General features: G+C 42.4%; 1 protein-coding gene across 1 annotated transcript; it reads left to right on the forward strand.

Moving 5' to 3' along the window:
* The first annotated feature begins 7593 nt into the window (after positions 1-7593).
* Positions 7594-13803, forward strand: LOC127776852 (AT-rich interactive domain-containing protein 6-like). Its single transcript, XM_052303413.1, has 14 exons — positions 7594-8046; positions 8202-8807; positions 8900-8939; positions 10102-10154; positions 10283-10328; positions 10890-10982; positions 11404-11523; positions 11599-11650; positions 11719-11791; positions 12018-12084; positions 12338-12388; positions 12694-12786; positions 12875-13009; positions 13377-13803. The coding sequence occupies exons 2-13, from the start codon at positions 8212-8214 to the stop codon at positions 12974-12976; spliced, it is 1386 nt and encodes a 461-aa protein (XP_052159373.1). The 5' UTR covers positions 7594-8046; positions 8202-8211; the 3' UTR covers positions 12977-13009; positions 13377-13803.
* The last annotated feature ends 1732 nt before the right edge of the window (positions 13804-15535 follow it).

The raw sequence follows: 15535 nt of genomic DNA on the forward strand, positions 1-15535 counted from the left end.
ACAATTGCCTGGGCCGACGGAACATTGGACTTACCCCTTCGCCGGAGATCGAACACCGATGCAGCCCCGCGTCAGGTGCCAAGTCCCGCCGGACGATAAAATAAAGTAAAAAAGGTAAAAGGTGGCGATGCACCGAATTGTATTGATCGTGAGGATAGATTACATAGACCCCGGGTGTACATATTTATACCCATGGGTTGATACAAGTCCTTGTCGGACAAGAAAGAAACTTTCCTAAAGATAAAAGAAAAACATAGAGTCCTTATCGGACACTAAACACACTTTCCTAAAGATAAAAGGAAACTAACAAACTATTGCTAATTAATAGGTAACTTGCCATGCCGCATTCTCTTTGAACTCGGTCTCTTCTGGATAGCTTCCTTTAGTAGATCAATTTCCTTAACCGATTATAGCAAGAATCTAACAATTGACGACTTGATAACTCTCATCAGCTAATCTTAGTACTTCGAAGCCGACACTGACTTTAAGCCGATGATGACTTTGGGCTTACCAAATTTCACTGTTAATATGAAGATAACTCAATTGTGGGTTGAAGGTGAGGACGAGAGAGTGGAGGATAGCCTAGAGATGGGGGAGGATGGTCGGACAGTGTTGTGAGTTATACCAAGGCAGATGATGCCACGAGCACCTTCCCCTCGGCACCGTGAGCCTCCCGCCTCCCGCCTCCCTCTCTAGGCGCCTATTCCCAACCATCATCGCCTACCTCCTCCACCTTCTAGTCCCGGTCTCCTTGCTCTCCTTCGCTAACAATGGAGGTGCTAGGCTTGAGTGGAAGAGAGAAGAGAGGTGGCTAGTGACATATATATATAGGTTCCACCTTTGTTTTATTATTTTCTCCTTGACTGTACTGCACGTATACACCACCTCGAATGAAACCACCGTTAAATATCTCGGACAGGCAAAATTAACCTTTTTTTGATATTTTAGGGAGAATTCATATATTGTTTTGTTGAGAGAGAGAGAGAGATATCGGACTTGGGACAAAATATATTTCTTCCAATGTTGGTGTGATTGGGAATAAGTTGGGGCCTATTAAATAAGTAAGCGCTTAATGTCCTGATGGGCTATTCTCAACCGGCCCAATCCCATCATGGCTGATCTTTTTAGGAAAAAGTCCACTTTGACTCCCTTAAAAAGTAGGCCGAATCTAATTCATACCCCTCAACCACAAAACCGGATAGAACGACTCCCTAAACTATTGAAACCAGTGCAATTTGATTCCCTCAGTGGTTTTAGAGGGTGGTTTTGCTAATGTGGCGCTGATATGGTGATGTTGAGCTGATCATCGTCCTACGTGGCATTAGAATTAAAAATATATATATGTGAGACCTATTTATCATTTACAATATATATATATTGTGGGACCCACAGACATTTGGGGCCACGTATCATCCTCTCTCTCCAACCCTTCTACCTCCTCCCTCTCTCTTCCTTATCTCTCTCTTTTCTTATCCCCTTCGGCTGCGGCGGTGACGGGCGGGATGATGGGTGCTGGAGCTGTCGCGGCGGCGAGCGGGCGAGGGCTGGAGCGGTGGCAACGGCGGGCAGGTTGCAAATTCAACCGTGCGGCATCTTGGATGACGATGATGATGCTGGCAAGTAGCAACAATCTCACAGTGAACAACGCAAGCTGATTAATGCAGTTCTCCACTCCAATGATCCAATCCAAACAAACTGTCAATTTCACACATAGAACACATGCACGTGCACCTCGATCGATCGAGCAGCTAGCTGGCCGCCGCCGGCCGCCACGCAGAGATGGCGCAAAGCGGCCTCTTGTGCCAGCAGAAGAAAAAAGCATGGCCGTACGACCCCACCGGCTCCATGCCGTCCGCTTTCATCCGCGCCGCCCACTGCCGCGCCCGCTCGTGCCGCTCCACCAGCTCCACCCCCTCGCACGCCACCACACCACGAATCTCCTCCCCGAGCAGCACGCACTCCTCTCTTGGTGCTTGTGCTCCCCTCGTTTGCAGGATGACCCAGGTGCGGCGCCGGCTCCGGCGGATTACCCGCTCCCCCGCCCTCGAGTGCGGCCAACCCCGAGTTCCCGACATGGTCCATGGCTCGCGCAGGCGGTAATCTATGATGAGAGTGGACGCCGGCGGCCGACGGCGTGCGATATGGAGGTTGCGCGCGGGAAGAGGCGAAATGCGATGCAGGGATTAGGGATTTTGGGGAGCCAAGGAAGAGGAGGGGAATCGGCCGACGCCCCGTTCTGGCCCTCGCCAGCTCGCCGCCGCCGCCACTCCAGTACACGTCGCTGCCATAGCCAAGGGGATAAGAAAAGAGAGAGATAAGGAAGGAGAGGGAGGAGGAAGAAGGGTTGGAGAGAAAGAGAGGATGATATGGCTGTGGGTCCCACAAGTATTTTTCCTATGTGAATGACAAATGGGTCACACATATATATTTTTAATTCTAATACCACGTAAACGCCATGTAGGACGAAGACCAGGTCAACATCGCCACATCAGCGCCACGTCAGCAAAACCATTCTCCAAAACCGCTGAGGGAGTCAAATTACACTAGTTTCAATAGTTGAGGGAGTCGTTTTATCCGGTTTTCTGGTTGAGGGGTATGAATCAGATTCGGTCTATTTTTAAGGGAGTCAAAGTGGACTTTTTCCATCTTTTTAAGTTGCTTTTTCCAAGTGAAGGCTAGGGCCGTGTTTAGTTTCCCCCCTATTCCCAACTTTTCATCACATCATATCACATCTAAAACTTTTCTACACACATAAACTTCCGACTTTTTTCCAAACTCCCAACTTTCTTCAAACTTTCAACTTTTTTTTCAGGAATTAAACACACCCTAGGAGGGGAACCCCTATGGTCTAGAATTTTTTTTGGTTTATTTCTTCAAGCTCCAGTACCACTATCTTCTTCACAATTGTTTCAAGTGTGAAGAATTAATTAAAGCCTGTTTCTTGTAAGAGCAGGTACAATAGCTGGCTATAAGCCAGCTGCAAACAAATTTTAAGGAGATAAATGAGGAAAGAGAATAGCAGCGGGCTATAAATTGATGCAGTGTATGGACTCCAAGACACAGTGTGTGTATGGCATGTGAGACCAGTTATTGATAGTGTAGTATGTAACTATTGTATGAATGAGTTATTAGATTAGTTATAGATGAATTGGAGCTGGTAATTAGATAAGTTTAATAGTATAGCCAACCTACCAGCTTCAATTCATCTATAGCCAATCTAATAGTCAATTCATACAATAGTTGTTTAATATACTATTAATATATGGTCCCATATATCATACACACCGCGTCTTATAGTCCGTGCTGTAGTTGGCTACATATTTGTAGTCCGCTGCTCTTCTCTCTTATCTTTTATCTCACTAAAATATATTTATAGCTGGCTAATAGTCTACTATTATACCTGCTCTAAGCGAAGTTACACGTAAGCACATTTCAGTTGGTCCTCTGCATGCATTCACAAATAGGAGTATATAATATATCGAATCTTCAGTCGAGCTTATGAATTCCGGTCCTCTGGTGCATTCTCGGCAGAGCATTGCAAACGAGATTGTGATTAAGAAACGCATGTGGTACTGTACTAGAATCCCAATGCCACAATCCTATCCTAGCTATCCGGCCAAAACTCACAGCAATACATAAGCAATTAATCACAAGCCGAAGAAGCAATGACCGGTGGATGATCCATGGATGGACGATGACGGTCACCGAGAAGCAGAGATTGTGTGGTTGCATGCCGGCTGCAGAGATGATTCTTTTACGCGAACAACCACCGTCCACTGGAGTTAGCGAATCAGGATCAGCTGCAGTCGCTAGTGGGACTGTAACTTAGAGCACCCACAGTGGTAAAGTAAGGTGTTCTTTATAAAACATGTACATCTCAATAATAGACTAGATTAATAGTAAACCACCTCAATAGTATGTCTATATGGGTATCTACAGCTCTCTAATACATTGCCTCGTTTTTCTTTATAGACTATCTCCAGTTTAGTAGATAGCTTTGCTCTCTCTCTTCATTTAATCTCTTCCAAGTAAGAAAATATGCTGACATGGAAATCTTATAGAGAGCCTATAGATAACCATTGTAGGTGCCCTTAGGCAGTACCATTTTTTATTAACGGATGCAGATGGAACGGTCCAGATCAGCCAGGCGCACTGTTCATCGTACTGTAGCAGAAAACACTGTAGCACAGAATACTGTTGGTGTGGTCACTGTATCGCTAGATGACTAGATCTGAGCCGTTGATCATAGAAATGGATGGCTGAAATAGCATGCAGTTCTTAAGTTGCAGTCATAGCTATAACTGCACCTGATCTGAATCGGAGTTAGCATTGGTCGCTGGACTGGACGACCAAGGGGGTTCGGAATTTGTTTCTCTATCCGAACCCCGCGGGTCAGAAATTTCTTTCCCTATTTCTCCTAGTTATTGCAGCCTGCATTGTCACCTTCTTCGACGACGTTTCTATGTCCCACGTCTTTTATTGAGGGTTTCCTTTTCTATTTACTATTATAAAAATTAAAGATGTTTTTTCTGGTATTTTGGTATGTCATATGTGTTTGAGTCAGTTTTTAAGTTCGTTCACTTTTGAAAATACATATTCGTGTTTGAGTTGGATTTTCAGCTCGTTTGCTTTTAGAAATATAAAAGGAATCGTATAATAAATCTCTTTTAAAAAACTCATACTAACTTGAGATGAAACACATAATCCTAATTGCAGCTCATCATTTTCTAAAAGAAATATTCAAGCAAATTCCCACAGTTAATTTTACCAAAGCTAAACCATATAACAATAATAAAATTAAAATAGAATTTGCTCGTTGCAATGCACGGGCTTTTTTTTCTAGTTTAGAAAAAAGGTAAAATTGCATAAACCACTCCAATTAAATAAAAAACATGAATATTATGAAATGGTCTGATATTAAATAATTAGAAGGGGTGAGGACCTAGACGGGCTAGCCCACCTCTGTTTTTTCCTGTCTTCTGCGGTGCTACATTATCGCCATTGTTGCAAGCATCAACAATTCCAAACTGTTTACATTTCATTTGAGACTCTGGGATTCAGTGATTTTGCAAACCTGGACGAGTGAGGGGGTCGGACTTTTATTCTCCGACCGATTTTCTTTTTCTTTTTTTTTGTTGTTTTTCCTATCGAGGGTATGGTTTAGAGATTTATCGCTTTCACTCAATCAAGCTACTGATCGAATTGGATGGCTCCTACAATTTTTTTCTCTCTTTTTTGCGAGAGACCAGCAAGTCGCGGCAAAAGTGCTGAGATGGAGCATGGCCATCTTGAGATGAAGGTTGACACTAACAGTGATCGGTGCCTGTCGATCTCCTCCATTGCCAACTATATAATACTCCCTCCATCTCTAAATATTCGATACCGTTGACTTTTTTAAACATATTTGATCGTTCGTTTTATTCAAAAACTTTTATGAAATATGTAAAACTATATGTATACATAAAAAGTATATTTAACAATGAATCAAATGATAGGAAAAAAATTAATAATTACTTAAATTAAGACGAACGATCAAACATGTTTAAAAAAGTTAATAGCGCCAAATATTTAGGAACGGAGGGAGTATCTTCTTCGCCATTATTGGAGGAACCATCGAGAATTCGAATTATAGCCTGTTTTGTAATCAAAAGCCATACATAAGAACAATTCACATATGTGTTCAGAAATACGTCGAATCTTCAGTCGACGAGCCTTTGCATTCCATCCCTTAGGGCCTGTTTGGCACAGCTCCAGCTCCAGCTCCACCCATCCTGGAGCTGGAGCTCAGCCAAACAGTTTCATCTCCACTAAAACTGGGAGTGGAGCTGTCTCACAAAATGAACTAGAGTTGTGGAGCTAGGTTTAGGCAGCTCCACAACTCCACTCCAGACCCAACTCCTGAAGTTAAATTTAGAAGTTGGAGCTGTACCAAACAGGCCCTTAATTTGAGTCGTGGAGTCTGTATCTATCATTTTGGCAATGCAAAACTAAGATGATCTCCCAGCAAGGCTGTGCCAACTACTCTTTTTCTGTTTGGGATTAAACTTTAGTGATCCAAAATAACAATCTGCAGAACCAACAAAGCAAAACCAGCCAGTCACACAGGCTTGCAGAACCAACAAACCGTGCTTAAAAAAGAGATAAAATATGTATCTTAATCAGAAAAATGCTCTAAATGGCATATAAAAATAGGCTAGAAGAACAACGGCAACTTCTCCCTGAAAATTGACGACCCTATGTGTTCGTAATGGCCCATGTTTAGCAGGCCGCCCTGTAATAAGCCCAACTTTTGCTCTCCGTTAGAAAACCAAAAAAAAAAAAAAAGGAATTGGCCCAACTTTTCCTCTCCGTTAAAACCAAAAAACAAAATAAAGGGAATTTCTAGATTACCATCGACATTGCTCCGTTAACTTTTGGACTATTATATTTGCTTTAAAATTCATGCTAGCAAGTACGAGAACAAATAAATTGGCAAGTGCAGCTGCTGTGATTCAATCTCACGCCCTTGAGTTCATTGAAGATCTATACTGCCATCGCGCCATACAATTTTTGTGATAGTTTTATCCTAGTTATATACAAGTTACAATATACTTACACTTTTGTTACACTATAGTTACATTTGAATGTTTTGTATAGAAAAAACTTGTGACAGTTTCTTAGATAGTCCACTAAATAAATAAATACTACTATAAACCGGTATAACAATATTACCAAATAATCATGAAGGAAGGTACGTTATTACACCTTAATGATTTGGGATTCGCTGAACTTGTTTTTGACAGTGGATGGTACATTTGGTGGGAAAGGAGGCAAATGGTGAAATGATTCAGATGATTGCTACATCAGCTATATCTATTGTTGCTCTTACACTAAATTATAAAATGGTAAGGAAAAACATGGATGCAAAACCACATGAAGGATGTAGATGCTTCTTTTGGTATTGTTTTGAGTAGAGGAGGAGCCGGGGCAATCATACAAGACGCACAAGGAAATTTTATAGCTGGTTCTTGCATGTACTTACCTCATACTATTTGATGTAGCCATGGTAGAAGACTAGAAGGCTAGGTCCTCAGGGAAGGATACATTCTTGCCTAGCAAATTAGCAAATTGGTTGTCAAAATATTATTACCCAAACATACTACTTGCAAGTGGTGGAAACGATGTAACCCGAATATTTTTGGACAACGTTTTTTAATGTGATATTACAAAAGTCTTTGTCGAGCGCTATAATAGGGAAGCTAATTTTCTAGCAAATATACTTAAACATAGGTCTATTTTAAAGTGTTATTGATTAGGTTGATGAGCCTCATAATTTTTTTTGCTAAACATTCTAGCTAACGATGTAACTGTATTTTCATACAATAAAACGCGCCAAGTGGCTTTCCTAAGGAATATGAAAAAGTACTACCAAAAATAGGAGTACAACAGCAAAGCTTCCAACACCGTCCGATTCTCATAGCGAAGATCAGAAGCAGCATAAAGCCACTATCTCCCAAGCGAGATTTTTCTTTACCAGAAGCGGTTAAAAAAATGCAGAAACAGTACAAAAAAAGAAGGGAAAAAAAACAATAAACCGGAGCGGGTGAAACAAACCCGCTTCAGTTCAAAGCGTTCCCCCTGTTCATTTCGACCTCTCTCTTCCTCTCCCGTCGTCGTCTCCCCCGTCTCCGGCTAGGGTTTCGGCCGCTCGCCGCCCTCGCCTCCGCCTCCGCCTCCGCCGCCGCCGCTCGCCAGGGGGAGCCCTTCTCACCTCACCGCTCCCGTCTCTCTCTCCCCGTCGACCCCGACGGGCTACGGCTCTACACCCTCCCCGCCTCGGCTCGTGTCTGTTCGCCCGCGGGGACGCTGTTTCCGGCGGGCGGAGGCGCGGCCGCGGCGTCGCGGCTCCTCCTCGGAGGCACGGTGCGGGCGACGGCCCTCCTCCTCTCCTTCCCCGACCCTCTCTCTCTATCTCACTCTCTCTGCCCTAGCCTTCTACGCTGTGTGGAGGCGTCGTCGCGCGCGCGCGCCCGGACGGCGAGCATCTGGATTTGAGCCTAATTGAAGGTATTTTGTTCATCCTCCTATGCGATATGGGCTTGGATTTATTTGTTTCTCTCTAATTAACACTTCCAATTCGTTCGATTTGCTTAATTTTGTTGCATGCGTGGTGTGGTGCTAATGGCAGTTTGTTTGTTTCCAAAAATAATTTTGGGGTACAGCTGAACCCCCATGGCCCAGTTTAGGTCTGCGCCTGTGGAAAGCGAGGCGGAGCCAGGCGCCGATGGCCCTGTGGATGAAGCCAATGCTGTGGAAGAGGAGAAATCTGGTAAGGGTGAGGATGGCATTGAGGAGGCTGCCGATACCGTTGATTCCGTGAAGGATTCAGTAAAGCCTGAAGGCATGGATGCAAAGGAGGAGGCGGTGGAGCAGGAGGGTGGGGCCGCAGTGGATAAGGCAAAGGATATTCCTGTGACTAGTAACGGTAAGACGGATGCTGGCGGAAATGAGGTGGCTGAAATGAAGGTTGAAAAATTGGAGAATGGTGATGGGCATGTGAAGGCGGACGGCGATAGCAATGGTGATAACAAGGGTGCTGATGGTGAGAAACAGCTTATGTTAGCGTCAGCTGGGGAGGACGTGGAGGACCCGGTGCTGTCCAAGCTTGCAAGCAACTCCTTCATGTTTGATTACAGCTGTGGTGGTGATGACTCGGGGACTGAGGAGGAGCAGGCTGCTTTCATGAAGGAACTTGAGCGGTTTTACAGGGAGAAGCTTATGGAATTCAAGCCCCCGAAGTTCTATGGTGAAGGGTTGAATTGCCTCAAGTTAGTACAAGGACCTCTTTGTCTGTATGTTAGAATTTGTTATGTGCTATGGACATGAACTAATTTTATCTTGATTTTAATTTTTTTTATAGGTTGTGGAGACAAGTGACTGGGTTGGGTGGCTATGATCAGGTACTCATTTTGATGCCTTATTGAATAATATCTGACCATCTGGGTTATAGTGTCTTTTGGATTACTTGCTTGCTATTATGCATTGCAATGGACAGCAAATAAATAGACTACAAAACTCAAAACAAAAAATACGAAAAAAATATTTCCAACTCAAAACTTGTATGACCACATGAGATCATTTGGCCTATATATGATCATGTGAAAATGATGCATTTTTCCTTATTAAAAAAACTTGCAAACAATACATCCATGTCTACCACGTATATATAGCCACAGAAGATCCTCTGAACTGAGGGTGGCTGTAGAACACACCTGTCACTCCCAAAAGGTTCCAAGTCCTTTTGTAAGATTAAATATTTACTTTCTGCACATATTATGTATTTATGAGCTGGGAACATTAAGATTATAGGACTACAATATACTGTTTTACTTATTTTTTCCCTTTATAAACTAGTTCAAGAAAACAAATCCAATATATGTATCATACAGGGTTGGTTATGTGAGTTTTTTTTTTTTTTGGCACTTCGGCAATATGCTTATCCAGTTGTTACTTCCTTTTGTTATGTTAGAATGGAAGGCCCATTTGGAATTTTGAAAATGATTCCAACAGCAAGCTATAAGCCAAGCAAAACAACAACAAAAAAAAAAAGGATTTAGGCTTTTAGCATGTAATGAGTTTTTGGTATGCCAGTTTGTTATCATAACGTGCATATCTGATTCCACACCTGTATATAAAGTGGAAGATGTGGATTTTAATTTGCCTACCTATTTTTCTTTCCATATACCATCAGATCCTATTAATTTGATGCATTGTGTGCAAAGTGTCTGCCACTATTATTTCTGAATCTAATCTGTTTTCGGACCTTTTCTCCTGAAATATTCAACTGACCTGATTAAGTGAGTCAAGAAAATAGAGATCAAAATCGACACTTCTATTTCCTACAGTACATACACCAATCATGATGACAGTTCCATTTGCACAGAAGTAGTGAGACTGACCATATATAAGTTCAGTTCTTGTTCACCAAATTGATATCTCTAAGCTATTATTAATTTCTTTGTGTTACTAAAATATTTATATGCCGCATTGTGATTTCGTGACATTGTTGTATAATCTTTAGGTAATGTGCACTGCATGCTTGCTTACTAGTTGCATCAACAGGTGACATCATGCAAACTGTGGCGGCAAGTGGGAGAGTCTTTCAAACCTCCGAAGTATGTATCTGATTTCTTCTGCATTCTGTTCAGGCCATTTGGTGAATCTCAATTGAATTGTGCAATGATGGAAGCTCGAACTTGGTTGGCATAAGCTCAGATTTGAATACTCTTTATGTTTTATGCAGGACATGCACAACTGTTTCATGGACCTTCCGTAACTTCTATGAGAAGGTATGTAGATTTCAGAGCCTGGACAACCTTGTCTGCAGTTTTAGTTCTCTAGTTGCAGCACTGTTGTGGTTGAATCCTGTATTCCCCTCTCACGTCATGAGCCAATGACAACCACAGTAGTTAATTGAAGAAAAAAAATCAATTCATTTAACATATTCTAAGATTTTGCATGATTCTTGTAAAAGGAGTCTTGAAACAAAAGTACACGCAATACTTTGGAAGTTTTGCCAAACTGTCAACATAAGATTATGCCCTTAAATGCGATCCCATCTCGATGACCGTCACATAGATGTGGATCATATTTGAGGCTATTTTCTCTTGGTTTCTATTACTTGGTAGATAAGCACAGGTGCTGGTTTGCATGATTTGTTTTTCTCTTTGAATTGCACAAGCAGAATGCAGCAGGAACACTGGTTCTTATCTGGGGGAAACTGAGTGTATAATAAAATTTAAACACCAATGCATTTTGTCAAGAGTAGTGTTATATTTTAAATCAGCATTGGTTTTATTTTTGCCCCCTTCTGTCTCACCGACCCTCTTTATTGTTTTTGTTCCATGCAGGCACTCCTTGAATATGAGAAACACAAAATCGAAACGGGCGAGTTTCAAGTTGCTGCATCTAATTTAACAGAGAGGATTACTTCTGAAAGTCAGGTACAGTAGTATGACGGCTAGCATAAGTTTTCCATGATCCCTGTGGAAATCAGACATAAATGGGTCCTGTTTCTAACTATTATTTATGTCCCAAAATATAAGAAATTTTGGGCTTAGACACGGGTATTAAGAAAGTAGGTGAAATTAAATGGGGAAAGATTGTGATTGGTTGAGAAGAGAATGTAGGTAGAGAAGTTATATTTTGGAACAAATTTTGAAATGCTAGAAGTTATATTTTGGGAGTAATTTAAAAGGAACTGATTTCAGATGGAATGAAGATTCATTCTGCATTTAAATTTTTGACTTCCTTTATTGCAGATGTTTGTTTAGTTGTGTTAAATACTTCAGCAGGAAATATGTTATTTTTTTGAGATGTGTAAGTAAGGATCTTAAAAAGGATGAGCTTATAATCTTGATACAGGTTGGCATCCATGCTTCTGGTTCTGGAAGAGCTAGAAGAGAATCTGCAACCCGAGCTATGCAAGGCTGGCACTCTCAGCGCTTGCTTGGCAATGGTGAAATTGCTGATCCAATAATTAAAGTACGTGTTCGTTCAAGTCAAATTGTCATTAGTGACTTGCAATTTGCTGTATCAGTAACCTTTTGTTTTTACCAGGATAAAGGGACGGTGTCTGTCTTAAAAAAGGATAAAACTCCTAAAAGCAGCGGTACCATTTCTTGATTTTTATTTTTTAAACATCATCATGCTATTATTTACTTATGTTGCTTTTTTTAGGTTCTGCCAAGAGGAAAAGGACACCGACCTTGGAAGATGACAGGATTGTACCATATAAACCTGACAAGCTACAGTAAGTCTTGCAGATGATTCTCTTTCCTTTGTCATCGAGCATCCACAGGAATCATGTAATATTACTGTAGGCACCAGTCTGTTCTTTTGAATGTCACGATGATATTATAAGGCTCATCCAGTTAACTATTTGGGTTTTGGCATGCCAATTGATTTTTTCACTCTTCCACCCTCAATTTGTATGGATGTGAAACTGTGAACTGATTTCAATTATTTCTATTTGGCAGAAATGACTCAATGGTTCTTGACCTTGGCCCTCCAGCTGATTGGGTAAAGATAAACGTTCGGAGAACTGTAAGTATCTCATTTGGATCATCATATTTTACCTTTTTCATGCTTTTTTGGCCTCTTTTAGCCACTTGCCCATATTTTCCAGTTCTAGTAGTTCTCCACAGAAGTTCTGAAAAACTATGCTAGCGAAACGCATATTATGTTTGAAATCTGTAGAACTATCGTGGAAGTTAGAAACAGCATGTGTTAACCAGAAATCAGGGGAAACATATTTTTCATGGTCATTTTGTAAAGGAAAATATCTTTTTTCTTGCAGAAAGATTGCTATGAAGTCTATGCATTGGTTCCTGGCCTTCTGCGTGAGGAGGTAAATAAATTCTACCATTCAATTAGCAAGCATGCAGTTAGACGCTTTTGGTTCAGTTATCATTTACCAAGCACTCCTCTGTCATAAGTTGGCAACGTGTCCTATGCACACAAGTTCCGGTTGCACTAACTGTGCACACCAACTGAGAGATGCCCTAAAAGAATCCAAAAGAATTTCTGCATATACTTGTAATCTTATTCCACCTATCTATGAATTTCAAGTTTAGACTCATACTGCAAAAGTTGGAATGACTTTGGTACTTTGGTTCTAGATATTCCTTATTCATATCTAATACATTGATGCAGGTACATGTTCAGTCAGATCCTGCTGGCCGTTTGATAGTTACTGGAGAGCCTGAGCAACTAGACAATCCTTGGGGTGTTACTCCATTCAAGAAGGTCTGTCAAGTGTTAACCTTTTGAATTTATTTGATGTTTCATTTTATAATTGTATTCTTTGGCATTGAAAACGGTACACTTACTTCAGGTTATTAGTTTGCCCTCCCGCATTGATCCTCATCAAACTTCGGCAGTTGTCACTCTCCATGGACAGCTATTTGTCCGTGCACCATTCGAGCAGTCAAAGTAAATGGTGCTCTACAAGATGAAGCGCAACATGCAAGTATGCCCTTGTTCCCTAAAGATGCGCTGCAAACTTACGTGTTCTGAAGTTGTCGTCTGTATGAAAGTAATGAAAATGAAAGCATGTTACTGAACTGGTAAAATTTTAAGATGGGCGCAGAGGATGTTAGTGAACTGTAAATCTTGTGTAGTCGTTTAGATAGTTTCTTGTGGTTGAATGCCATTGAACTGTTGTAATCTGTTTGTTTCCTGAGTCATAAATGGTAGAACTCAACATTGTTGTTGCGGGACAGTAGTAAGTTGCAATGGGTTTATGATTTGCATTCTTTAGTGTTATTTTCGAGTTAAATTAAGCACATGTTTTGAGACTAGGACACACCTGAACTAATCCACTTCCTTTCTTGCAGGGTTGCTTTTGTAGGTGGGGGTTTATGTGATTGACTTGGGCCTGTTCATCCTGATCTTCGTTGCAAACTAGTTACTTTCTGCTTCATTACTCCTGCCATGTTGTCTATTCTGTATTGATTAATTCTAGTTAACTAGATGGTCTAGTTATGTATCTTGTAGTTCGTTAATTGTGATATGTAGCTTAAGTTCAGCTCTATTAGTTTAGAATGTTAATAGCCTGATGCTAAACATGTTCATGGTTTCTTTCTTCCTTTTTTTTTTCTCAACTAAAGAAAAGGGGATAATTTGTAGCATGTAGCTTGTGAGGTTATTCCTAATACTCAGTTCTCATACTACTCAGAACATGAAGACAAGATAGATTCTTGGATGTAACTGTTGCCTTGTGCATTGCTGTTGTATCTGTATAACTGAATTGACAACTGTGCCTGACCATCCCTTGAAACTATTACTGATGGTGTATCAATTGTTTTTAGTGTTATCTTGAAACGAGTCTTAGTTCTAATTGGCTAACTACGTGAAGTGAAATATCACAGCGTTGTCAAGTCAGTTAAAAGATGAGAACAATGCTGTTCTCTCTTTTCTTGGGGATTGGCCTTGGTGCTTGCAGAGGATTCAGAACCTCGTTGCTTTACTAGTACTACATTGCTTATAATATATCTTCAAAATTATTGCAGAAATTTTGTTTCATTATTGTGTTATTCATGCCAGTGATAGCAAATGAAATTACCCTTTCAGGGCTCTTCTTGTCCTATCAGTCTATCACAATACAAGAGCTACTATTTAACTACAAGGTGCTGAATGTACTAGCAAACGACAAACACAAAACCATGGTACAAATATATGATGTTGAAAACAATCTTAAGAAATTCTGCAATTGCAACGTAGAACACGAGGTACACGGTTCGTTATTCACCCATGATACGCTGATAGGCACTACGTACTGACAGAGACAGACACCACCAGAATCACACACAAACTTTAAACTTGTTACGTGGAGCAACTTTGTTTAGCCACTATGCTTACGTACGGCTTGATTAGATTTAGATCACGTGACAATTTCGCATAATTACGAGATGGATATTATTTTGGTCATCCTCATGGCTCCCCTTTTGGTTTTGTGACGCCGCTGCTGCCGTGGTTGCCACCGGTTGTGGTGATCTTACGTTGGCCATTGCCTGTGCCATCTCCACCATGCTTGCAACGGTGGCTGCTACAGATGCTCGGACCAGGTACAATGAATTGACGAACGCCATTAGCATCATCCCCTCCTCCTCCTCCTCCTCCTCCGGCGCCACTTACATCGCCTCTGCCACCGCCGCCACCACTACTCTCCCAGCCGCCACCGCCATCACCGCTTTGCGCATTGTCGCTACCGCCATTACCTCCACCTCCTTTGTTTCCATCACCGATGACATTTCTGTTACCACCATTAGATCCTTTTATTTTGCCTCTGCCACCACTGTTGATTCCTCGATCTCCGTTTTGACCATTTCCACGACCTATGCCACCGCCTATACCTCTACCTCTACCCCTACCCCTCCCCTTTCCCCCTCTTCCCCCCGCATCTCCATCTCCATCTTCACCATCGTCACCATTATCACCGTCATCTCCTCCATTTCCACCCCCACCCCCTCCTCCGCCACCGCCGCCACCTCCACCTCCTCCTCCACCACCGCCACCTCCCCCTCCTCCTCCTCCACCACCACCACCACCACCACCTCCTCCTCCTCCTCCACCACCACCACCGCCACCGCCGCCACCACCACCGCCTCCCCCGCCACCACCGCTCCATACCCCCCATCCCCGCAAGCTCGTATGGCGCTTAACATCGTCCACGTCCCCGCGCACCGCATTCTCCCCCTTCTTGAGAACCACCTCATCTTCGCACTCCTCGACGCCGCCGTTTGGAGTTGCCACGGCGGAGGTCGCCGCTTGCAGCTCCTCCTCCGCCAGCGCAAGCCGCAGGAGCAACGCGCCGGCGGCGAGGAAGAGCAGGCCGAGCCACGGAGCTCTCCTCCTCTGGCCCATATTGCCTCACGTACACACTAGCTAGCTCGCTAGTTCCCCTTGCCTTCTTGGCAGCTGTGTGATGAGCTAGGCTGCCATTTTGGGGTGGCTGGCTCGCGTATTTATAGCCTTCAGGGCGACTTTGGTGAGC

Source organism: Oryza glaberrima, chromosome 6, assembly GCF_000147395.1.
Source record: "Oryza glaberrima chromosome 6, OglaRS2, whole genome shotgun sequence".
Taxonomy (NCBI): domain Eukaryota; kingdom Viridiplantae; phylum Streptophyta; class Magnoliopsida; order Poales; family Poaceae; genus Oryza; species Oryza glaberrima.